At 36.0% G+C, this 25,938-nt stretch overlaps 1 protein-coding gene across 1 annotated transcript in view; it reads right to left on the bottom strand.

Moving 5' to 3' along the window:
* Positions 1 to 734: 734 nt before the first annotated feature.
* The window catches only part of DCAF13 (DDB1 and CUL4 associated factor 13), a 30,821-nt gene continuing 5,617 nt past the window's right edge, over positions 735 to 25,938 (bottom strand). The window contains exons 2-11 of the mRNA XM_036264385.1: positions 25,610 to 25,809; positions 24,669 to 24,776; positions 19,575 to 19,664; positions 17,696 to 17,851; positions 14,622 to 14,699; positions 12,506 to 12,588; positions 8,364 to 8,528; positions 4,108 to 4,243; positions 2,770 to 2,933; positions 735 to 1,496 (exon numbers count right to left, since the gene is read on the bottom strand). Coding sequence (XP_036120278.1) covers positions 1,409 to 1,496; positions 2,770 to 2,933; positions 4,108 to 4,243; positions 8,364 to 8,528; positions 12,506 to 12,588; positions 14,622 to 14,699; positions 17,696 to 17,851; positions 19,575 to 19,664; positions 24,669 to 24,776; positions 25,610 to 25,809 — 1,268 coding nt within the window. The 3' untranslated portion in view covers positions 735 to 1,408. The remainder of the gene's footprint in view (positions 1,497 to 2,769; positions 2,934 to 4,107; positions 4,244 to 8,363; positions 8,529 to 12,505; positions 12,589 to 14,621; positions 14,700 to 17,695; positions 17,852 to 19,574; positions 19,665 to 24,668; positions 24,777 to 25,609; positions 25,810 to 25,938) is intronic.

The following is a 25,938-nucleotide window of genomic DNA, read 5'->3' as shown; positions in this document are numbered from 1 at the left end:
CTCCTTTAGGCATCTTTCTAAAGGACTTAAACACATGCTCATGTATATGGATCAGTATTTTCTTTGAAATCACACCCAAATAGCAGTATAGGTCCACAAGAGAACTTAGTTCATCTTGAAAGTCAAGTAATTTGAGGCTTACAACAGATCATAAGGATTAAAAGATAGATCATTGATCTCTTAGAAAGATGATGAAATATTTAAGATATCCAAGAAGGCCTAACAAATAATAGAATGAACACAGAGCTTAAGAAATAAACCTCGCCAAAAGAGTTAAAGTCTCTTGTGTCTCCCACGCAAACTGTGTCCTCCTCCCTTTCTCATTTTTATCTTTACCATCTCTGTGCATTTCTTCATATTTTCACTACAAATATATATATGCTTAAACATTTTTCCTTTGGATTTTAAATGTCTTCTTTATTTAAAGTTTTCTAAAATGTAGGTTTATACATATATATTTATAATAGTTTACTACGCTGATGATTAAAAAAAAAACCCCACCTATGTCACACACAACTATTGACGACTTAGTGAGACTGAAGAGAAATGGTTTAGCAAAAATGGATCAAAGTTACCATGTTGAGAAAAATAATGTTTTATTATTGTGACTTGACCATAAATTATAATTATCATTTATTAAATTTACATAAATGCAGGCTGATCATCTTGAAAAGTCTCAAAAGGCCAAATATAAAGCATAAAAAAGAAATTTAATTGAAAAAAATACTGACATAATTTTTCTATGTGTTATGTAAAATCCTAGGAAGAATCATTGCAATAATTACTTAAAGTAACATTAAAGGTAATACAAGAGATGTTTGGTCTAAAATATAAATCAAATGTATAGTGTCTACAATAATACATTAGAGTGAAAGTATATTTGTAATTCCTAACAGAAAAAATAAGTTAGTTTGCAAATGCTCTGTATTCTTCAATGAAATAAGTAAGCAGATCAAGGATAAAATGTTGGATAGTTTTATCAACCAGGCCACCTTCAAAAGATAATTTTTCAGGGTAGCCAAAGTGAGCAATGATAAAGTTACACATATAACTAAACTGTCTAGTATACTAGAGCCAGTACAGCTGACCCTTGAACAACATGGGACTGGGGCGCCGACCCCATGAGCAGTCGAAAATCCACATATAGCTTCAGTCGGCCCTCCGCATTCAAGGGTTCCCAACCTCAAATAGAAAAAACTATTTTGTTCCAAGGTTGGTTGAATCCATGGATGCACAACCTGGGAACACTAAGGGCCAACTGTATATTTATTGAAAAAAACTTCATATAAGTGGATCTGGCCAATTCAAACCCATGTTGTTCAAGGATTAACTGTATTTTTATTTGTAGAGTTTGCAAATCAAAATGTAACAAATAATGATACATCAGTATTGGTAGGAATACCAAACATTATTTCACAACTGCTACTATGTGTTTCTTCTTCTCTGACACGATTGGCACAGATCCAGGCTTGCTATGTTTGAGACGATTCACTTCCCTGGAAATAAGACAAAATATATAAAATATAAGCAAGTTTATAAGAAATCATCTTAACCAAAGAAAACTTACTCAGAAAAATCACAAAGCATTTTCTTTCACTGGAAAACCATTTATAGAAAAAGTTTTCACAATGAGATTAGGTAAAAAGTAGCTAGAAATAAAGTTCTGTTAAGCTAATTACTTGCTACTGATCTTACAAACCAGTGTCCTTTATTAGTTAAAAAATGTGCCACAGTTGTTAAAATACAAAAAGCAACTCAAGCCCAACAGTCATCCAAAGACAGAAAAATAATCATTTGCATTGTATCATTTTAAGAGTTACTTTTTATTTTTATCCTCACCCAAGGACATTTTTGCACTTATCTTCAGAGCAGAAGGGAGAGAAGGAGAGAGAGAGACAGAAGAAACATCAATGTGAGAGAGACACATCAATTGGTTGCCACCCACATGACCCCAACTGGGGCCGGGAACAAACTGCAGCCGAGGTATGTGCCCTTAGCAGGAACTGAACCCGGGACTCTCTGGTCTGTGGGCCAACGTTCTAACCACCGAACCAAACAGGCCAGGGCTATAGTATCATTAAAAAAAAATGAGCTCTGTCCAGCTGGTGTGGCTCAGTTGTTGAGCTTCGACCTATACACCAAGAGGTCACTGGTTCGATTCCCAGTCAGGACACATGCCCAGGTAGTGGGCCCGATCCCCAGTGGGGGGCATGCAGGAGGTGGCCAATTGATGTTCTCTCTCACCGATGTTTCTATCTCTCTCTCCCTTCTTCTCTCTCTAAAAATCAATTAAAAAAAATTTTTTTAAATGAGCTCCATTTTAGAATTTCTACAATACTTTGCATGAATTCAAGAACTGCAAGGAAGAGAATATTCCACAGGGGAAACAGTGGTGACAAGTTCTGCTTAAGAGTCAAAATGTTAGATTCTAGATGTTATGATGAGGCAAATTAGAAAAATTTTTATTTACGAAGTGTGCACTATGAGTTCTTTGCATTATCTATCTTGGAGAACACACAATACCTCTTAATTCTAGCTAAATTAGAAATCATTTAAAGAAAACATTATCTGATTAGAACAGTTCTCCAGGATGAGCAGAAACATTTTCTTATTCTGATAAAAGTTATTTTCATTGTCTGCCCTTTAAACATATTCTCAAAAATAGGTTATTAGAAATTTCCCTTCAAAAGCAGGTTTTGGTGATATTGGGGGGAGGGGGATAAGTCAGAAAAAAGGTACTGAGATAGAGTCAAATGCCCCAAAACATACTTCCGTCGCCGAGCTTCTTTCATGACTCGCTGTTCTTGAATCTGGCTGTAGATAGATTTTGGTAGATGTCGGTGACGAGCGATACGTTTTATATGAGGATGATGTTGAAATTTTTCCTTCAACTTCTGGTTATAATCTTTGGCTGCCTTTTCTCGTGATGTAAGCTGAAACAATGCCATTTTGATATTTTAATAGACAGTGTGTTCTTTGTTTAGTTTCAGAATAACAAAGCTAGGAGGACGCAAAAATTTCCCCCAAAACTACACTTTTATGACACGCAACCAAAACTGCCACTGTAATTCTACTGTTTGCAAGGTCATGTCAGTAGGGCCAGCTCTGCGAGCGCTGAATTTCCTTTTAGGCAGCCTGCCCACAATGCAGACAAGTGCCACCAAGTGAAAAGCAGCAGTGCTAGGGGAGCACTGAGCTGGACCTTCCTTAGGCATAAATAATAGAGAACCGCCTTAATTAAGCACTATTTCTTTTTTTGTTTTTGTTTTTTTTTTCTGTAGAAATAACTACTGAAACAAAAAAGAGTAAGTGTTCGATTCTACAATAACTAGCACTTGTTTAACAATGTAAAGGATGATAAGATTTTGAGAAAGATTTAATCATGAACTGAAACCTGGGCAGAGTATAATACTTAGCAATCATTAAACCTAAACAGAATTGTCTTTAATTACTGCTTATCATCTTGTGATTTCCCTACCAGGGCTAGGCAGAAAATAACTCACCCTTAACCTGTCCTTAAACTTAGTATGTTCCTGATAAAAAACACTCTGTATGTTTCTTAGATAAAACATGAGACATTTAGAAAAACATCAAGAACAAAAATAGCCATAATCCCACAACCCAGAGGCAGCTAGCCAATGATAATATTTGTTATATTTTCAATGAATCTTTTCTCAAGTCTGAAGCTTTCTGTATTTTTTTTCTTTTAAGTTAAGAGTTTCACTATGTCTTTAATATCAAAAGATCTCGCAGGGACCTGCAGCCTTTAATCTGCCGACTACCAGAAGAAATAGGTGTTCTAAATTCTGAGCTTATAGTCCCTACATCTTCTTTCCCTACTTCAAGGAAAACACAAAGAATCAAGAAGGCTCAAATATTATCAAACATCTGTGTTAACAAAGGCCTCTGAAGACACCTTTGACCTGAAAAAAAGATTTCAATATAGCCTTGTCTGTTTTGGTTCTCACATTTCTTTTTATTACAACTATGTCAATTTGATCAAAATACCTAAAAGTATTTCAAATAAATTCTCTTTATAATATAATGATATTCAATAAAGTTAGAAGCCAGCTTTACTTGACAATGAAAGAAAATGGGGTCTCTTACCACACCCAATTTTTCAGAAGCATTAGCTTTCCAAAGACGAATGTTCATTTCATCAGATCCACACATAATGTACTTGCTGTCAGAAGTCCATTTTACACAGATAACATGTTGCATTCTCTTTGTGTGATATACTTCCCTATAGAAGAGGAATGAAGTTAAAACCCCTAGGATTTTAGTACAGATTTTCTTGAATCGCTGCCTAGGCAAGTATCAGAATACCATTTTTGAGTCCAAAGAGAGTATAAAGAAATTCAAATCATTTTAATATATTTCTATTGAACCAAACTAACAAGATTCAATGTTAAGTGCTGGGAATTAAAAATTATTCCTTTCCTCAGAGAAGTTACAGTGCAATTAAAAAAAATACAAACTAAGCAAAACTAGATGCCCAAAAATGTTCAAATAACTGAAGGTATATAACACAAATAAAATACGTTAAAGCTGAAGAACTTTGTAACAATAAAAAATGGACTGATTTTTAAGTCTCCACTCACCCTCAAATCAATTCTAGTCAATCATCATACTTTTTTTTATTTTACAGGAAAACAAAATAAATGCAATGGCATTCAAAGAGCACACCTTGATATGTTGGTCCTCATATTTGATTTTTGTTTTGGTAAAATTGTTTAAAAAGCCTAATTAATTGAAGTGAGAGTCGATTTAACATGTGTGAGTGAAAAGGGAGGGCTATAGAAGTGCTGATGAGTTGAGGTAAGAATCATCCGATAAATGGAGATGTCAAATCTTATACCTATTCCGAAAGGCTGTGAAACATGCTAAGTGAATTCATAGAAGATCCTATCTTGGGAAGTGTGAAGAAGAGTATTAAAAAGCAAGTAAAAGACAAAGTCAGAAAAAATAAGACAAGACTCGTAGAGAAATAAATTTTCCATATCTGAATTAAAAATGATTTCAATTGCAGACTATGTGAGAAGTAGGAAATAAACTCAGCAATCTGCACATTAAGAGAAAACCTATACATGACGACCAAGTCAAATAGAGCTCACATCTGTAGAAGAATCTCTGAAGTACATTCACAAAACTAGACTTTTAAACTGTTTCTAAAAGACATGTTTTGAGTTCTTGAAGGCACAGGTACATAAACAATAATAAATTTACCTCTAAAAGTCGGGAAATGGTTAGAAAGAACATCCTATTAAAATTTTAAAAAATAGATGAGACATACTGTTTTTTCTTATCCTCTCAATGCTCTGCTTTTACAAGACAATTCTTATAATCTCTACATATTTAAGAGGCCCCTTTTTCCCCACAGCCATGTAAGAATTTAAATAGTAGGAAATTCAAGCAGGCTTTGGTAACCGTTAAAAATAACCCGTTCATGTATTAGACCAGTCAAATCCAATGACTGGTCACTTAACCAACTTGGAGTCCTCCTTCTTGGTAAACTATGCAGAGTTCTTAATTTTTAGGTATGTTCATGCTGAGACATATGGCAGAAATGCACTGTTCCATGTGAATGCAACTGATTTACTTGGTTTCTTAGTAAATATTGCATGAAATCCCAACAGAAGCCTATTTTCAAATATTGGTTTAACTGTAGTTCTAAAAAAATCTACTCAAAATTTATTTTAAAAATATACCTTAACAATTTTAAGGTCTTTTGAAAAAAAATATTTTTATTTTTTAAAATGTTTTTATTGATTTTTTTTAGAGAGAGAGGAAGGGAGAGATAGAAACATCGATCGGCTGCCTCCTGAACACCCACTACTGGGGATCAAGCCCACAACCTGGGCATGTGCCCTGACCAGGAATAGAACCTGGACCTCTCAGTCCACGGGACGACACTCAATCCACTGAGCCACACTGGCTGGGCAAAAAATATTTTTAAAATACACATCATCCAAAGCACTACTTGTGTTATTTGATGTGCAATGTTAGGAAACTAGAGCAGACACAGAAACAAATTAGAACTAGCTTTCAAGCAAATAAAGGCAAAGGTCAAAGGGAATACCATTTATATCTAAACCCAATAGGAAGTAAGACATATTAAGACTGTGATTATAAAATCCCCAAATAATATCAGCAGACAATTCCCTGAAAATGAGGTATAAGAACACCTCACATCATACACTTTTAGAATAAGTTCAGCTTTTTTAGCTAGACCTGCATTTAGTTGTCCACATTGGCTTTGGAAAAATTCAGATTGAATTTAGCTGCTAGGCCCTTGGGATTATAGGTGCCTAAACATTCCCATTTCTTACTTTTTCTTTGTTCCTTTACCATCTTTTGTGTGTCTACTTATCCATCCTGTTGGAAAAATACTGTCCTACTGCCTTGGGAGGTTCTGGTGCAAAGCAATGATGAAGGGCTACATTCTCTTGATTCTTAATATTTTCCCGAGGTGAGCAGAATGTAAATTATCAGGCTTGCCTTGGGCCTGACTAAAGAATCCCAACAACCCTGGCCAGTTTGGCTCAGCGGTTAGAGCTTCAGCCCGCAGACCAATGAGTCATGGGTTCGATTCTGGTCAAGGGCACATACCTCGGTTACAATTCATCCCCTGGCCCTGGTCGGGTCGTGCAGGAGGCAGCCAGTCGATGTGTATGTCTCTCACATTGATGTTTCTCTCTCACATCAATGTTTCCCTCTCTCTCTCTTTTCCTCCCTCACACTCTATCTGATTATAAAAAGAAAAAAAAATATCCTTGGGTGAGGATTAAAAAAAAAAAAGAATCCCAACAACCATTCACGACAGTTTATAATATCAAGTTAGTTGCAACAGCCATATAAAAACTAACACAGAGTTCTGCAACGAAGATGATGGAATGAAGATTTGGAAATGAAATGACTGTCAAAGTCACCAAACACTCCAGTCAGTATGCTTTTGATTTAATTAAACACAGTGATGATGGCAAGTATTTTGTTGGCAATCACTGATGATATAAGGTGCTTCAGGAATCAATATGGCTTTCTCAACCTGAAGGAATGATGCAACTATATAAGTAAAAACACCAAAGATCTAGGCAAACAGACTGGCTACAACCAAAGAAGGTATGGAGGAATTGCTCCACTCTCAGGAGGAGGGTCTGTCTGAAAGACAGAACTGAGTACAGAGTGAGGCAAATGAGGTGCCTACTACAGGGATGGGGAACCTTTTTCTACCAAGGGCCATTTGGATATTTATAACATCATTTGTGGGCCACACAAAATTATCAACTTAAAAATTGGCCAGCATATTTGGCCAGGCTAATTTGATGAGGTGTATGATGTTAGCTGGTGTTGATTTTGCAGGCCTCATACGGCCTGCGAGCCGGACATTCCCCCACTGTAAACTCTTAAAGCGGTGCTCTCTCTCAGGGTTGTGCAGATACAGGGTTGATGCCTGCAGAGCCCTGAGAATGAGTAACTCCTTGAATTCTGTACTCTAGGCACCTCACTCAGAAGTTCTTAGTCCTAGCCCTACTGGAATGGAAAGATGGTGAGTCAGGAGAAGAACACGATATGCCTTTGAAAATGAACAGCATTCTTTCAAAAGGTTCCGAAACCTTCAGCACTGTGTAGAAGCTAGGCCAGTTGTGATCACGAGTAATGATTAAAATTCTCATCACCGCACTAAGTGGTGATCTTTCTCCACCTGTTGTAGTAATAATACCAACTGAATGCCATCTAGATTTTTTTTTTTAAGTTGAAGGAAGGATCCCAGAAAAATTCTCTGCTACATGTAATGAAGTTGAGTAAAACTGCTGTCCTCTAGCACGGATCACCTCCCACCCTCGTTATACAGGTTCTCTATTCTTTCCTTTCCCTGATTCTACCCATTTTTGTCCTTTCCTTTTCTATTGTTCCAATTATTCCTCATTCTCTTCCACCAAGTTCACCTTCTCCCTGCTAAATTATAACTCCATCAAGAAAGACCAGGCCACTCAACAAAGTATATGTGCGTATATATATGCATGCATCTACTGTGTGTGTGTGTGTGTGTGTGTGTGTGTATGTTACATTTAGAGAGAATATTTATATTTCCTTTTTAAATTTCAAGATTATTAATGTAATTGTATTAAAGTGGAGGTGGTCATAGCTTTGAGCGTGAGCAACACCACCATGATCCTGTAATTATCATTATTTCTCATGGGTAAATTTCCTCCAGATGCTACAGTGAAAGTTGGTACTCCAAGTCATAATACCACAGTATGAGCCCCATCATATACCTACAACCAACCTTCCAACAAAGATAAATGATGATCAAGACAAAGAAAAACCAAACAAACATAAGTGGTTTATTGGTAGTAACATACCTGCTTCTACTTTTGTCCACAGGAAAGATTCGAATAGATTTATCAAAACTAGCAGACACAAACTCTTTCCCAGTGGGACAGTAATCCACATCAAGCACCGCAGATACGTGATCCATGTGCACCATTACAGGAGTGTCCAGTGCACGCATATCAAAAGTATATAAGCTGTAAAAGAATTTTTAATAATTTGGTAGATTTCTATAAAGCAGCATATGCAGTACTAAGAGACACATGTGAAAGAAACACCGCTAGGTGAAAAATGTACATACAAATAAACAGCTCAATTCTTTACAAAGCAGGTAAGGGACAGTGAACAATAGTAGTTTTTATTATTCCTTAAGATTATACTTACACACTTTTATCCTTATAATCTCCTTGTAGAAAATGTGGAAATTTCAAACAAGTAGAGTATAAAATTTACCTTTAATTCTACCACCCAGAGAAAGTCAGCGTAGTATAATTATTTCTAATCTTTTCACCATGCAAATTAAATGTGTACTTTTAATAAAACTGAGATAGTATTATATAAAGCTCTGTATTCTGATATTTTATATAGTGTATTATGAGCATTTATTGGTTAATCTTTAAAAAATTTTTTTTCTTTATTGATTTTAGAGAGAGAGGAAGGGAGAGTGAGGGAGAGCTAGAAACATTGACGAGAGAGAACACCAATTGGCCACCTCCTGCATGCCCTCCACTGGGGATTTGGCCCACCACCTGGGCATGTGCCCTGACCTGGAATCAAACTGGTGATCTCTTGGTGCATGGGTCGATGCTCAACCACTGAGCCAAACCGGCCAGGCTCAGTTAAATAATCTTTGAAAATATTTTAATGATTGCCTATTTAATAAATTAAAATAATTTATAATTTGTTTAAATTCATTTATTAATTATTAAATAAAATTCTAATATTTGAATATTTGAGACTTAATCTTTGATTCAATAAGATTATTTCAATTAATTCTGGACAGATTCCTGAAAGGATTAAGAACATTTTTAAGGCTTTTGAGATGACAAATCATTTCTAACATTACCTAGCACTAATTTGTACTCTTATCAGTGATATATATGAGTAAGCACAGCTTTTCAAAAGAGTGTACTAAAATTAGAAAACTATACTTTGTGCACAATTGGTAAAAACAATAACTGCACGACTATCAAGGTTTAAAAATTCTTGATGAACAGCTAAAGGAATAATAAGCACTTCAAATGAGCCAATGTGTACAATGAACAACAGTAATACAGTATCACTGTGACAAAATTCCTAACATCAAAAAACTTCAAGATGCCAAGATTAGTGAGCAAAAGTTTGAGGAGATATAGGATATCTATATAATTTCACAGTTATCTCCCCAAAGATATGTACTAATTACAAAAGGAAAAAAACAGTAACTTTATAGTGGAGAAACCTGGCAGATGCCACCTTAACTAAGTGATCAAGGTTTAAATAACCAGTAATAAGATATAGACATCCTGTAACACTGATTCAATGCCCCAACAAAGGGCATATCAGTTTTGTGGTATTCTTAGCAAAAATGCATAATAATGAGAAACATCAGTTAAGCCCAAATTAAGGGCAGTCTACAAAATAATTAACAAGTAAATACTTTTCAAAAGTACTCAGGGCATGAAAGACAGGATAGATTGAGGAATAGTCAAAGACTGAGCAAACTACAGACGGCCCTCGTTTATCGCGGTTAATCAGTTCTGGACTCTACCGCGATTAATGCATTTCCACGAAGTAGGATTCTTTATTTATACACAGTCATCCCTCCCCTCCCCACTTCATGCTTTGATGTTCGCGGCTTCACTCTATCGCAGTTTTTTCAAATATTACTATATTGGAAAAAACCATGATAGAGTGAAGCCGCAAACATCAAAGCAAGAAGTGGCGAGGGACAACTGTAATGAGATATAACAATCAAATGCTACAGGGGATTCTGTGTTGGATCCTAGAATAGAAAAAGAACATTAGACTGGTGATGGAATAAAGTCTGTAATTTAGTTACTAGTAATGTACCAATGTTAATTCCTTGGTTTTGCTAATTGAACGATGGTTATATAAGACATTAACATTAGAGGAAGTTGGTTCAAAGGCACTTATTTTATAACTTTTTTGCAAATTCTAGTTGAAATAAAAATTTTTTAAAAGTCTAACACTTCAAAAAATATATTTAATACCATTACTATGAAAAGTCATTGATGTTGTTGATAAAATATCCCAAATACCATGAAATTTTCATCAAGAGATGAGTCATTGTTCTTTTTAAACTCTTCCGACATACCATAGGATTGTCAGCCAAGGTCAAATTGATCTTTGAGGTTAACTTTCTGAATTGACACTGCTTTATATTCATTGTCTAGAGCAGCGGTTTTCAACCAGGTTTTTTCGTATTAATTATGTTTAAGTGTTTTATTTATTTAGTAATTTGTTTTATTTTCTATATTGGGTGGAAAATGTTTACATAAACAAAGTCTGGAGCTATAAAATTCTTTAGGGATCATATATTATAGATGATGAAACTGGCACAGAGCTAGTCTGCATGACTTCTCCAAATTTCTACAGTAGCTACTGGTGGAGTCTAGACTTGAACTTCAGTTTTTAATTTAGAATGATTAGGCTAAATAGCAATACAAGAAAGAAATATTAAAAATATACAAAAAGGGTACCATAGCAAAATCACTTTCGAGTAAGAAAAAGTATGGTACTCTAACAAGGGCCGTGCTCTTTGTTTCCAGTGTCACGTATAATTCTTCCCAGGGTAAGGAATGAGAAATTCCAGGGACACTCTGAAAAAAGTTATCTTGCCCAAACAGCCAATTAAAACAAACTTTAGAAACCTTAATAAGGTTAGGTCCACAGGACATGCTTTCATTGTCTTTAAATGAAACAAGGCCATTTAATTTCAAAATGTCAATAAAGGCCAAAAGGCCTTCTATTAATTTGGTTTGGAGAGTCCAAGTGAGCTTCTTTTTAGTATAGAAAGTCAAAATAGATGTTTTTAGTTGGTACCATTAAAACATCATGTAATAAATCCCATTTCTGAGCTCATTTATGCTTTCTAAACAGTGGAAAGAACAAAGAATTTAAATGCAAAAAATCTAAAATTCAACCAATGATAAGCTTCCACATTCTCAAACACACATACACACACATGTATTAAGAATCTACCATATGCAGAGCACTACAATAAATGCTTTGGATAAAAAAAGATGAATAAGACACTCTTTCCTCACTAGATTTATCTCCCTGATTCAATAGCCTCATCTCTAAACAGGGGATAGCATACATGTCCTATTCACCTTTAGGGATACTACAAAGACAAAGTAAGAGAGCCAATGTGAAATGCCTCAACAAGTTTTAAAGCAATTACAAAGAATCATAAAATCCCACCCAATGACAACTGATAACATGACTACATGAGTCTCAGCTACCTGAAGAGTTTCAAATTTTGTAGGCAGACAATTTTAGTTCCTATTAAAACGTGTATGATTCAGTTGTTATTTGTATGTCTCATTCAGATCAGCCAATGTTTTCTGTAAAGGGGCAAATAATCATTGCCAGCTTGTGGGCCATACAGTCTTTGTTGCAACTACTCAGCCCAGGCATGACAGCACAAAAACAGCCCCATTCAGTACATAAATGAGTGTGGCAATTTCTAATAAAACTTTACAAAAATAGGCAGCAGATAGGATTTGGTCCACAGGTCATAGTTTACTATCCCTTGTCAGCATCATAGTGAAAACTGAGACTACTTTCTATGAGGCTCTTCTCCAATTTGGGGAAAAAAAAAAAAAAAAATATATATATATATATATATATATATATGAAAACAAATGACAGTCTTCTAACATATATAAAGGAATACTACATAGAAAACATATTTCATTAATAAGATATACAATTGAGCCATTTCTGATAGAAAAAAAAAGAAGAGGAAAACTGCACTGGCCAGTTTGACTAGAGTGTTGATCCATGGATGGGGCGGGGGTGGGGTGAGATGGGGGTGGATTGCAGGTTCAACCTCTGGCCCTGGTCTCGGTCATGATGAGGGAGACAACCAATTGTGTTGTGTCTCTCTCACATCAATGTTTCTCTCTCTAAAATAAATAAATTAATTTTAAAAAAGAGAAACACTTACTTGTAATCTTCGTTTGCTGCAGTGAAAATGAAAGCTTCCATAGGGTTCCAACAAATTGTATTTGTTCTCATATCTAAGATGACCTGATAAAGAATGCATACACTGATTACTATGAAATTAATTCCCTCCTAAATGAATAAATTTCCCACTTCATTTCCTTCCCTTTCTTTTCAGTATATAAGCAAATACTTAGTAAATATTATGTGCTCAGTACGTGGCTCAGTGCAACACATAAAGAAATCAGTGAATAATGGATTCCTGAACACACAGGCGGAGTGGGAAAAATGCTGCCCTGGCCAGTGTGGTTCAGTGGTTAGAGCATCAGCTTGGGCACTGAAGGGTCTTGGGTTTGATTCCTGGTCAAGGGCATGTACCTGGGTTGCAGGTTTGATCCCCGGCCCTTTTAGGGCATGTGCAGGAGGCAACCAGTCTGTTTACGTCTCTGTTTCTCTCTCCCCCTACACCCATCTCTCCCTCCCTTTCATTCTCTCTAAAAATCAGTGGAAAAAATATCTTCGAGTGAGGATTAACAACACACACACACGCACGCAAATGTTTAATAAAGATCCCTTGACCTCAAATAACTTACAGTTTTAAAGTTTAATCAGGAAAAATGAGACATGATTGAAGCTAACCTGTGAAGAACTAGTGTATTATAGAGTTTCTCAATAGTAACATTTTGGGTAGGAAAATCTTTTGCTGTGTGTGACTGTCCTGTAGGATGTTTAGCCTCTTATGCACCTGCCCAATGAACGCTAGTAGCAATCTTTAAAATACCCCTCCCACACTTCCAAAAATACACCTGGTGGGGGAGTACAATCTGATTGCTACATTTAGGAGAGAAAAGATGAAAGAAATACTGATAGTCTAGCAGACAGAACTAAGAAATAATACACAATAGCACCTCTACATCCATCAAAGTGATCTGCATGTGATAAACCTATTTATAGGATGCCTTACTGACTGAAACAAATAAATAAATGGAACATATGGGGACCAGATTTTGGATAGCCTTGAAAGCCAGGGTACAGCTCTTTTCTTCAACCTAAAAGTAATGGAAAACCATTCAAAAATTGAGAATGCAGGGGCAGAGGAGGCAGAAACTATTACTTATTAAACTACGACTTCATGTTAGCATTCTGCTAAACTGCTTAACGTATCGTTTTATTCTCAACAATGTCCTGCAAGGTTGTTATTAATACCACCATTAATAGGAGAAACACCACTCATAGGAGAAACACAGATTCAGTTACCTGCTTAAAGTCTAAAACCAAAGTTCATGTAGGATCTTCCTACTATACAACATGAATGAGTGAAATTCATAATCTCAGCAACCTAAAATGGTACTTTGGAAAGTTTACCATTTTATCAAGTTCAAACTTCAATGAATATACTCTATTTCTAATATTTCTTAATTTATCACATGTAATAAAAATGATTTAGGAACAAGAAAAATATTAAAAGCATTTATTTTACTTGTGGACTATGACAATGAACTCATTCATGGTCATCAATGATGTCTGACCCTTCCTGTATGCTCACGATTCCTTTATCAGCACTCTTCTCTTTACTGACAGTATTTCTCTCCCTTTAGAATTAGCCTAAGGTTCTATTAGCTTTGATATTAACTCCTGGAGTGACTGCTTAGCACTGTTGGGAAATCGGTCACCTTGAACAAGATAGTGTTTGTCTAAACAAAATGCCAAACTAGTACCTGTCAGCACATAACTAAACAAATAAAGCTGGTTATGTAAATTAGTTATAAAACTTTCTGGAATAGAATACTATGTGTGTCATGATAATCATGGGGTCTGAAGTAAAAGGATGCAATACTTTTAATTAAAGAACTTTCAATTTAATAAGTGCTAATTAGATGCCTAAAATTTACTGGCCTGGAAGACACAAAGAAGACTAGGATACAGTACCTAGTGAAAATAAGGGTCTCTACAAAGTAACAGGGATCTGAGAGAATGCCCCTACGATTATTTTGAGTTCTAACATCTCTAAGAAAAACAGTAATTTTTAATACTGAAGAAACATTTGCTCCATATCTTCACTCAATTTATCGAGGAATGCATTCACAATTGTGTAAAGCAGAAGACCAACTGAAACTCACCTTTTTCAGAGGAGTAGCTTGCCTCATATCATATAGTACTATATTCCTGTCAGAAGCACAACTTCCCAAGAGAAATGTCTAAAAATAAGTATAACAATCACCAGTTAAAAGTCAGGCTTGGCAGCAAACCATGTCCATTCAGTGAACAAATCATTTAATTACCCTTAATGTTTATGTTTAGGATACAAAGTTATAACATTATAGTCCATTTTAAGAGGATATAATGAATCATTCATAATCTCAGCAACCTAAATATTTTCATTGTTATACCCCATGTATATGTTTTAGATAACAGTGATGATAGTGTACAGGTAATTCTGTGTTCAGTTTTATAACAGAACATATTTTACTTAATCCATGCTTCAACTTAGACCTGTTCTCTGTTTTCCACTATTATAAAGACTTTTATACATGTAGCTCTTGTTTTTCTAAAGATAAAATTTCAGTAGTGGCATTACTGAATCAAAAAGCATTAAAAAATGTATGCCTTTTGATATCTAGGGCTAATCATTTTCCAGAGTCGTACCAATATACACTGCACTGTGGGAATATTTCTATTTTATTGCAACCGAGCAGCATTAGGTAGTATCACTTAGAAGTTAGTATCTGCCTGGCAATATTTTCTAATTATATAAATCACCACTTTATTAGTAGTTAAACATATTCTCAGGTATATTAGCTCTCTGTATAAATTAAGTCTGTCCTTTTTTAACTATTTCACGATGCTTCAAATATTTACTTGTAAATCAGTTATAAATGTGCAAGGTACTTACATAACTCTTGGCATTTGGTGAAAAAAAAAAAGCCCTCTAGCTACCAGAGGAGCCCCAAACCCCACCCTCTGTAGCCCATTCCTCCTCACTCAGGGTTCCTCTTGGCTTCTGCCTACTAATTGCTTTGTATAGCAAGCGTAAGAGGAACAAGACTTATTTACTAAGTATCTGTATGGCTAGCTCCTTCTACATATTGTGCCAAGTTCAAATAAAACATTACCATGACCTCCAAAATACTCCTTTTAAAGCAATTCCTCTCTGAGACTTTCTCCTAGTTAGTGACTCCTCTCAGCCTTTCTTGGTATCTCATTATGTCATCTCAAGGTCTGACTAGGTTCCATTTCTAAATGTAAAGACTTTGATCTGAGAAAAGCAAAAATTCTATCTAGACTAAAAACCAACTTTCACATTGTAAAATGTGGCAATACTTATTATAAACTTTTGACTTTATTAGAATTCTAGGCTTGTAATATTTTACTGAACATTTATCATTAATAAGGACAAATAAGGAGACAAATTACATTAATAAGGAGACAAATATACTCCAATTGTTCACATCACCATGCCCTTTCCATTAAGTTTAATACAGGACAAGAGACATGAACACCATTTGCTTTTACCACTAAGTCAGTTCATAAGGTTAAAGAAAACACATCTCACACACACAGCTGAACAAATAGAGTTGTTATACAGGTAAATTTGAAAAACATGGTCATGGTTGTAGGTCATCACTAATAATTATAATTTTAGAATTGCCCATCAGTTCTTCTGACACAGGTGTTCAAAACAGAGAAGCAAAAGATCTTCCCACGGCCCTGGCCAGTTTGGCTCAGCGGTTAAAGCGTCAGCCTGTGGTCCGGAGAGACCCGAGTTCGGTTCCCGCTAAGGGCACGTACCTCGGTTGGTTTGTCCCCGGCCATGGTTGGTCATGCGGGTGGCAGCCACTCGATGTGTCCCTTTCACGTCGATGTTTCTCTCTCTCTCTTCCTCTCTCTCCCTCCCACTCTGTCTGAACAAAAAATTAAAAAATGTCCTCGGGTGAGGATTAAAAAAAAAAAAGTCTTCCCGCAGAGAATCAAACCCTTCCCTCAGAGAATCTATCCCTTCTGTTTTTTAAAAAAAACAGTAATAACATCATCTTAAATTTAGATAGCACCTCTTAAAAATATTCACATACATTATCACATTTTACAATGACAACAAACCTGTGAAGTACACCGAAAGATATATAATTAATCTCATTTTAAAAGAAACAAATACAGGTAAAAAGTCTGAATTGTATAAGGTCAAAGGCACGATGGCAGCAGATATGTACTGGGGCAGGGAGAGGGTCTTCTGACTGACTTCCCAGCAGCACCACAAGGCCAAATTCACATTATATGACAGCACCTCAGGTTCCAATATTTCATACAAATAATTTTTACACCTTACTACCTTTACTTGGCCTTTCTATCCTCCTTTTGTCAGCTGTGGGTCACTGACAGTGTAAAATGTGCGTATCAGGATTTTCTCTTATATCATCTAACATGATAATGTTCTGATAACTTCTAAAATCAGCTTACACCTGCAGCAAGTTCCTTTTCTTTCTATAGGAAAAAGCATCTCTACTGAGTCTTCTTAGGCAATGAGTTCACCTATTGTCATACATTCAGAAAAAGAAGGGAAAGATCTGGAGTCCAAGGCCTAGCTTAGCCTTTAGGGCAGCCTCCTTTCCTACATTTGGATCTGACAATAAGTAGTAGCCAATCTCCAACTCTTCTCTTAGACCTGGAAGGAATTAGGAATCACAATTCATACTCCTTTGAAAAGAAAAATGTAACTATTTCATGTAGTACAATATCAAACATATTATTATGAAGCATTGATGCCCTTGTCACTTACAAATAATTAAAGAAAGCAATGCTCAATTCTCCTTCTGATTGCCAAGAAGGTTAGTAATAATTAACATTTTCCTAAAGGTACACTGATGTAATCTGTGGTAGATGAGTGTTGAAGGTATGAGTAAAAGTGAACTGTCACAGTACAGTGTTTGCTTGGATTCTATTGCCACGAGCACAAGCACACACCCTCCTCTAATGGTGCTTAATACTAGTATCTGGAACTAAACTGTGGGCAAATATGTTGAGATCTGACCAAACAAAGGTCTCAGAACTTAGATATAATCTGGAAAGCTGACCAAATGCCAGAAACACAATAAAAACTCAGAAAACACTGTATCACATGTTTAAAAGTTTCCTACAGAGAGCTGAAATTATTAATAAGGAAACAACAGGCAAAAAATATTTCCAAAAGAAACATTACCTCAATTGGGTTAAATTTAACACTACTGATACTGTCAAATCCCCAGGTCATTGAGCATATAGGACTGGTTTTTTGTTCATCCCAAATGTCCACTTGCTGTCCACATGTGGCAAAAATAGCTTCTTTCCAGTGATGATCAATTCCTGTATACACTGTCTTTAAAAGCAAAGAGATTGTTATAGATAGGTCTTTTCTACAAAATAATATTTTATTGTTGTTTGTTTTTTTTTTTTATCCTCACCCGAGGACATTTTTCCATTTTTTGTTCAGGTAGAGTGGGAGGGAGAGAGAGGAACAGAGAGAGAGAGAGAAACATCGATGTGAAAGGAACACATCGAGTGGCTGCCACCCGCACAACCGACCAGGGCCGGGGACAAACTGCAACCGAGGTACATGCCCTTAGCGGGAACCGAACCCGGGTCTCTCTGGACCGCAGGCGGATGCTCTAACCGCTGAGCCAAACAGGCCAGGGCAAAATAATATTTTAAATATATTTATCTATCCTCTCATTCCTTTTTGAGAAAACACTTGTTCACAAAGAAACTTCTTTGAAGCCCTTACTTAAAATGCTAACATGGGATGCATTTAGTTAAGTTTGAAAACATATCACTGAAGCAATTTTAAAATCATCATTGGGTACTGAAGGATCTAAAGAAATACAAAGGTAATTTCTAAAAGACTTCATTCCACATTTACCACATGAAGTACTGTCTCCCAGGACAGAAACACAGATACCAACAACTGGATTAAAATTTAGAGAGAAAAGTAAAATCAGTGAGGGTAAATGCTAATATTGTTAAAAGCAGTAAAATCTCTTAAATTTGGTATTATCCACTTAAAATATGTGATTAATCTATTCAGGTTGAGATTCAAGTCTGCCTTTGTACTATATGGTAAAAATTATTTGAAAAGCAAATTAGAGGGAAATATTTTGCCAATACTTTAAACTTTTAAGGACTCCTACCAGCACCTGCAGGTTTTTAATTATTTTCTATTCCTGAAGGCAAGGCCTACAACTTTTTCATAATTAGAATTCACTGCCCATAATAATAGAGGTAGGGGTAAGACTAAATATTTCAAAAATCTTTTGGAACTTCCAGAGAGAAAGCATTTGAAAACTATAAAACCAATTTTGTTTCAGGCATTACTGACTATTTTTTTTACCACCTGCAAGTTATTTCCATCTCATACTCATACCAGACCTCCATATCCCTTTAAGAACATTTGGAACTTTTTGAAACCTGAAAAGCAGAACCTAAATATATACTAATTATAATAATGAAATGACAAAGTGGGTTTAAAATGCATACATTTAAAGATGAAATCTAATTTTAGAATTTGTTTACTATCAAATGTAAGCATATAAAGCATGGGTAGCCAAATGTTCTAAATTATACTTAAACTACAACTAAATCACATCATCTGATTTGCAGAATAATGTTCTAAGAAACGTAAGTAAGAATTATACAAAAGACATCATTACGTTATTACATTTTTTCATTTCCTAAATGATTCCTTCAAGTAAGACATTCTGAGCTTTGTGTAAGATCTATGATATAAATCAGACAGAAGCTGAAGCATTATTTTTTTCTGTTCTTTCTACCTTATAGATGTCCCCCCAGGACCCTGCTAGAAAAAATGTTTCATTGCACCCTCTAGCTAAAAGAGAGAAATCAAACCCTACTACAACAAACACTGAAGAACTGTTCAAATTCTTTAACTGTAAAGAACCATAATTGCATTAAATATTGCTTAAAACAGGTCACTTACTACAGCCTAAAGTCTTTGATTTCTTATTTGCATCTTTTTTGAAAATTAAAATCATGAAATAATTTGGAAAAAGAAAAAAAGAATTTAAATAGACAACTTATTTTTGTACCTTTCCTAATATTGTATGCAATGGTTCTTCCTCTTCTCCAAAGCCTGGTCCATCCATTTTCCAATGCTTCACAGTTTTGTCATCACCAACCTAAAAATATTTATGATGATGATGATGATAATGAGTAACAGTTACAACTTTTAAGATTGCCAACATATACATCAAACCATAAACATCTTCAGTTTAAAAAATGGCACATACATTATTTGTCCAGTATAATAATTACTGATGCATTTATATCTCACCTTGTTAAAGTAAAGATTTGTAACAAATACATAATATAGTACATACAATTAAAAATAAAATAGTACGAGTAGAGCAAAATAAAATAAGAGTAGGAATAAAGTTAGGTCACATAAAATGGCAAAAAAACCCACAAACTGCAATAGGATGGCATTTCAAATTAGAGAGAAAAATCAATTCTAATAAAATAATATTGTGATTTCAGGTTGATCATTTAAAAAGTTGAACTAATCTAATGCCAAACATAAAAATAAAATTCCAGGTAATTTTAAATGTGAAAAATGAAAACACATAAAAATATTAGGGAGAAAATATTTTTATAGTCTTGGCATGAATAAAGTCCTTCTCTACCTGACACGAAACTCCAGAAACTATTGAGTTGATGCTTTTCAAACTGAACTACAGACCTTTGAAGGACTCAGAATTTTTCAGACGTCCATGGGGTCAAAACTATTTTCATAATGTTAGTAAAGACATCATTTGCCTTTTCACTGTGCTCACAGATGTACGGAAAGTAAAGAAGCAATGAAGAGTAAAACTGTTGGCACCTTAGCCCAAACCAAGGCAAGGCAACTATTATGTAACTTAGACTTGGGTATGTGGCAGATATGTTCAAGATATTAGGTAAAGCAAGCTGCAGAACAGAATGCATAATATAACCTGATATGGGGTTAATAACATAAAATAATCATATATGTGGTGTTGAACAAAATAGTATATATATATATATCAAACTGCTAGTTTTAACTAAAAGTAGAATGCTAAGATTCTACTTTAACTTCCTGATTTTTTTACATTTCCATATCATATATACTCTACATCCACATTTTTTTTTATCCTTACCCGAGGACATTTTTCGATATTTTGTTCAGATAGAGTGGGAGGGAGAGAGAGAAAGAGAGAGAGAGAGAGAGAAACATCATCGTGAAAGGGACACATCGAGTGGTCACCACCCACACAACCTAACCAGGGCTGGCGACAAACTGCAACCGAGGTACATGCCCTTAGTGGGAACCGAACCCGGGTCTCTCCAGACCGCAGGCCGACGCTCTAACCGCTGAGCCAAACCGGCCAGGGCTACATTCACTTTTTAAATAAAAATATTAGTATATATCTGTGGGAAGAGCATGAATTTAGTTCTTTTCCTGCAGCAAATTAAAACAGTGAAACCCACCCTGGCCAGTTTGGCTCAACGGTTAGAGGGTCGGTCTGCGGTCCAGAGAGACCCAGGTTCGGTTTCCGCTAAGAGCGCGCACCTCGGTTGCAGTTTGTCCCCGGCCCTGGTCGGGTTGTGCGGGTGGCAGCCACTTGATGTGTCCCTTTCATGTCGATGTTTCTCTCTCTCTCTCCCTCCTACTCTGTCTGAACAAAAAATGGAAAAAATGTGTTCAGGTGAGGATTAAAAAAACAAACAAACCAAAAAAACAGGGAAACCCTTCCTGCAAAACAATTCACAGTACTCATATTAGAATAGGATAAGTGATTATGAGAGAAGTTTGGGTACTAAGGTCAGACTGGAATTTCTTTTGTTGAGGGTGCTAACAGACCAAAAATACTTAATAACAACTCTGAATCTAAGCTACTAGCACCATACCATGCAATTCTGGAAATCAGTATTGTGAGCCAGTAAAATGCCCTGGCCGGTTTGGCTCAGCGGTTAGAGCGTCAACCTGCAGTCCTGGGAGACCCGGGTTCAGTTCCCACTAAGGGCGCATACCTCGGCTGCAGTTTGTCCCCGGCCCTGGCCGGTCGTGCGGGTGGCAGCCACTTGATGTGTTCCTTTCACATGGATGTTTCTCTCTCTCTCTCTGTTCCCCGCTCTCCCTCCCACTCTACCTGAACAAAAAAATGGGAAAATGTCCTCGGGTGAGGATAAAAAAAAAAAAAAAAAGGTAATCAGAGTACAGAGGTCTTGACTGATCTGGCTCGACTCAATGGAATATTTTAGCATTTATGGAAGACAGGATAAACTGTCATTAAGAACACCCTCCCTGAAGACTGTTTCTTTTAATCAAGCTTCTGATAAACAGTGTCTGCTAGCTCAAGACTGAACCTCCTTGAAGATGCCTAAGCTACTCTATACAAGTCTATTGAGTACAAGCCTCAGAACACCATCAAACCTAAGAAAGGTTTAACATCTTTTGGGAAAAAGAAACCAAAGAAGAATATGTCTGACTAAAAATATCTCATCTCCAGGCTGAGTAAGGTGAAGAAGGACCTGTTGGTACCACAAACTGGGATAGCAACAGAGACTATGAAATTTAGGAAATAAAGGTTTATCTTTTGCAACATTGTATATTAAACATTTTTTGAAACATTAAGTGCTGAAATTATGCCAGCAAGCAGTTTTCACATGTGTCTCATCTCTAGCCAAGCACTCACTGCTTATAATACCTAAAGAAAGGGAGAAATGAATAGTGAATATAAAACATTTCAGTCTTTACTCATTTTTAAGCATCAAAAAAAAAAAAAAGAGTGAGTCCTCTGGCTGGGATGTTAAACTAGTCAACATATCCAGAATAACCAAATGGAAGAAATGTAGGTGCAGTATGCTCCAACTTCCCACCCAATTCCTTCTATGACATACACATACAGGATTTTGAAACTTGTCTGCACCCCTCTAGTGAAAAGCTACTAAATGCTTTGCAATGTGGCCTATTTTAGTTTTTGATAGCAAATAAATTTTCTTCACATCAAAACCAAATCTTTTAACATTAACACCTAATTCCTAATGCTCCTATATGAAACAAGTAAATCCACTTCCTCTTTCACATGACAATCTTTCAAATATTTAAAGGTAGCTCTCGGGTTTCCCAGAACTCATCTCTTCCCTTCATTATTCCCTTACTATCTGAGTTTTGCACCCAGCATGGTATCAATCTATTCTTTAAAAAAAAACACCGCTGAGCCCTGGCCGGTTTGGCTCAGTGGTCAGAACGTTGGCCCACGGACCAATGAGTTGTAGGTTCGATTCCAGCCAAGAGCATGTACCTTGATTGCAATTCGTCCCTGGCCCTGGTCGGGTCATGTGGGAGGAGGCTGCCACTCAATGTGTCCCTTTCACATCGATGTTTCTCTTTCTCTCTCCCTCCCTCACACACTATCTGAACAAAAAATGGAAAAATGTCCTCAAGTGAGGGTAAAAACAACAACAACAACAAAAAAGACCTCTGAATAGAGAATAAGGAAAATTTACAGAGTTGGTTAGTGTGTATGTATACACAAACTGTTACGCATATAGGTCAAAACAGTTGAAAAGATATACATCAAACTTCTAAAAGTGTTAGAACTAAAATGGTAGAATTATAGGACCTTTAACTTTCTATTTTTTGCAGGTCTACATTCCTAAAATATTCTTCTTAGTCTTCCTCCTCATCATCCTCTATTGTAGTTCACACAGCCAATTTATCCCTTCCTCCTGAGGCATTAAGCTCATTCACAAGTTCTAGTTCTCTGGCTATTCCCAGAGTTTCCCCATTCTTAGAGGTGGTATTCCCCAAGTCTAGTTCCCTGACAGCTCTGATTTCTCCATTTTCTACCTCATTTCTCCCATATGATGCCATACCATGGCTTCAATCATTATTTCTGTATTGATGCTTCCAAGTTTAACTCTGACTTCCCTCCTGAGCTTCAGATCATCTGTAAAGGTCTATAGACATCTTCACTTAACAGCCCATGGCAGTCCAACTCATCGCACTCTATCCTTCCTAGCCTCACCCCCTCTACTGTTCTGACCTCCTGGCTTCCCCATTTCTGTAACAGAAACCACCACCTTCTTAGGGATCCCACAGTTATCAAGCCTGTCAAACCTCCGAAATGTTTCCAAACTTAAAAACTAATTTCCACTGTTTTCATTACCCAGCACTGATCCATTGTTGCTTACCAAGATTATTAAAACAGCCTCCAAACTGATCACTTACTCTGTCAAATTAATCATTTCAAAAGACAGCTTAGATTTGCCATTCCCCTATTAAAAACTTTCAATGAATTCAGACATTTGTACACCAATGTTCATAGCAGCATTATTCACAAAAGCCAAAAGGTGAAACAACCACGTGTCCATTGATGGATGATGAATGGATTAAAAAATGTGGTGTACACACACACACACACACACACAGGAATATTATTCAGCCGTAAAAAGGAAAGAAATTCTGACAGTCTAAAACATGAACGAACCCTAAGGACATTATGCTAAGTGAAATTAAGTCAGACACAGAAGCGCAAACATTATATGATTGCTCTAATGTGAGCTACCTAGAATAGTCAAATACATAGACACAATGTAGGCCAGTGCTTATCAAGGGCTAGAAACAAGGCGGATGGGAGTTATTCATGGGGGAACAGAGTTACAGTTTGGGAAAATGAAAAAATTCTGGAAATAGATAGTGGTGATGGTTGCACAATGATGTGACATACTTAATGCCACTGAAATGTACACTTAAAAATGGTTACAATGGTAAGCTTTATGTTATGTATATCTTACCTCCCCCCAATGATTTACTTCTTCAATGATTTACGACTATCTGACACAATACAACTTACTCATCCCTAGCACTGAAAATCCTCCAGAATAAACTAAACCACCTTTCTAGCCTCACCTTGCATTAATCCCACTTCTCAGTACCCTATAGTTCATTATTATATTAAGTAATTATTTATTTAAAAAATAAAAAAGCATCGGGAAGCTGGATTACATAAAGAAAACTTGTACTTTTCAAGGTTTTAGTAAGTTGTTTTGTATTGTAAAACTCCGAAAGAGCCTTGGAAGAAATAAATGAACTCAGAAAGCAATTATATCAGTCTTATACATGTTGAAAAGAGTTAATAACATAACTGCATTATACTTACTGTAAAAAAAGAACTCCCACAAAAACGAGTACATATTCCTCGTACAAAACCTTCGTGTGCTTGTATTGTACGAATACAGTTTCGTTTGGTCAGGTTCCAAATTCTGACCTATGATAAAGTACACCAGGAAATTTCAGTAAATTGTAAATATAAAATGTTCAGGCACAGGAATACTACATTCCAATATAAATTAAATTCAAAACTGAAAAGGCAATGAATCATTCTACCAGACAGCTAAAAACAAAATCCTCTGGATCAAAATAATGCAATCATGCCCTGGCCAGTTTGGCTCAGCAGTTAAGAGTGTTGGCCTGCGGAGAAAAGGGTCTCGGGTTTGATTCCTAGTCAAGGGCATGTACCTGGGTGGCAGGTTTGATCCCCGGCCTCGGGGGGTGGGTGGGGTGGGTGAGGGAGACAACCAATTGATGTGTCTCTCTCACATCAATGTTTCTCTCTCTCTCTCGCCCTTCCACTCTATCTAGAAATCAATAAAAAAAATATCCTCTGGTGAGGATTAAAAAAAAAATAATGCAATCATTAAGAATAAGTATACCAACAAATGAAACATTCAATCTGTTAAATATTCTGTTGATTCTAGCTTAAAGTGTTTCAAAGCTTTCTTTCTTTGCCAGGTGGGAAACAATTAAGTGTTGAACCATTAATAACATCTTGTTATTAATAAAACTCATACTGAAGTATTTTTATTACAAACATCTTTTATTATTTACTATCAAATTAAATCTTAAGCTACAACATTTTTAATTTCTTGGGTTTAGATAACAAACTACTGAAATTACTAATTCAGTCTTGAGAATGAAAAGAAAATAACATAAAAATGAAATCAAACCAATTAAAACCACAGTAACTCAAAACTAAAGGAAGAACATTTGTAATATAATTATTTTTTAGTTTAAAACATCAACGCTTAGAGTAACACTTGCCTCTCCATCACATGAACCAGAGAGAACAGTAGCCAGGCTCTTTGGATGCTTTGCCAAGCAATTGACTCCATCTCGGTGACCATCCAGAGAAGCAAGGAATGGTTTTGCAAATACCCGTTCCAGTTTGGTAGCATTTAATGCTCTTACATATTCTCGTGGGACCTCAAAAGGATGTAAGGTAGGATCATAGTTTCTGGGAACTGAAATAAGAATGACTCTTCTTAACAAAACAATTCACATTTAATATTTCCTGTGGTCTTCCTCAATCATTCAATTTGTTATCCAATAGCCATTGTTAGAAACAGTGTTCTATGCCTAGTGCTGCAAAT

Source organism: Molossus molossus, unplaced genomic scaffold (assembly GCF_014108415.1).
Source record: "Molossus molossus isolate mMolMol1 unplaced genomic scaffold, mMolMol1.p scaffold_m16_p_16, whole genome shotgun sequence".
In the NCBI taxonomy this organism is placed as follows: Eukaryota; Metazoa; Chordata; class Mammalia; order Chiroptera; family Molossidae; genus Molossus; species Molossus molossus.
This window is presented reverse-complemented; position numbering and strand designations above follow the sequence as displayed.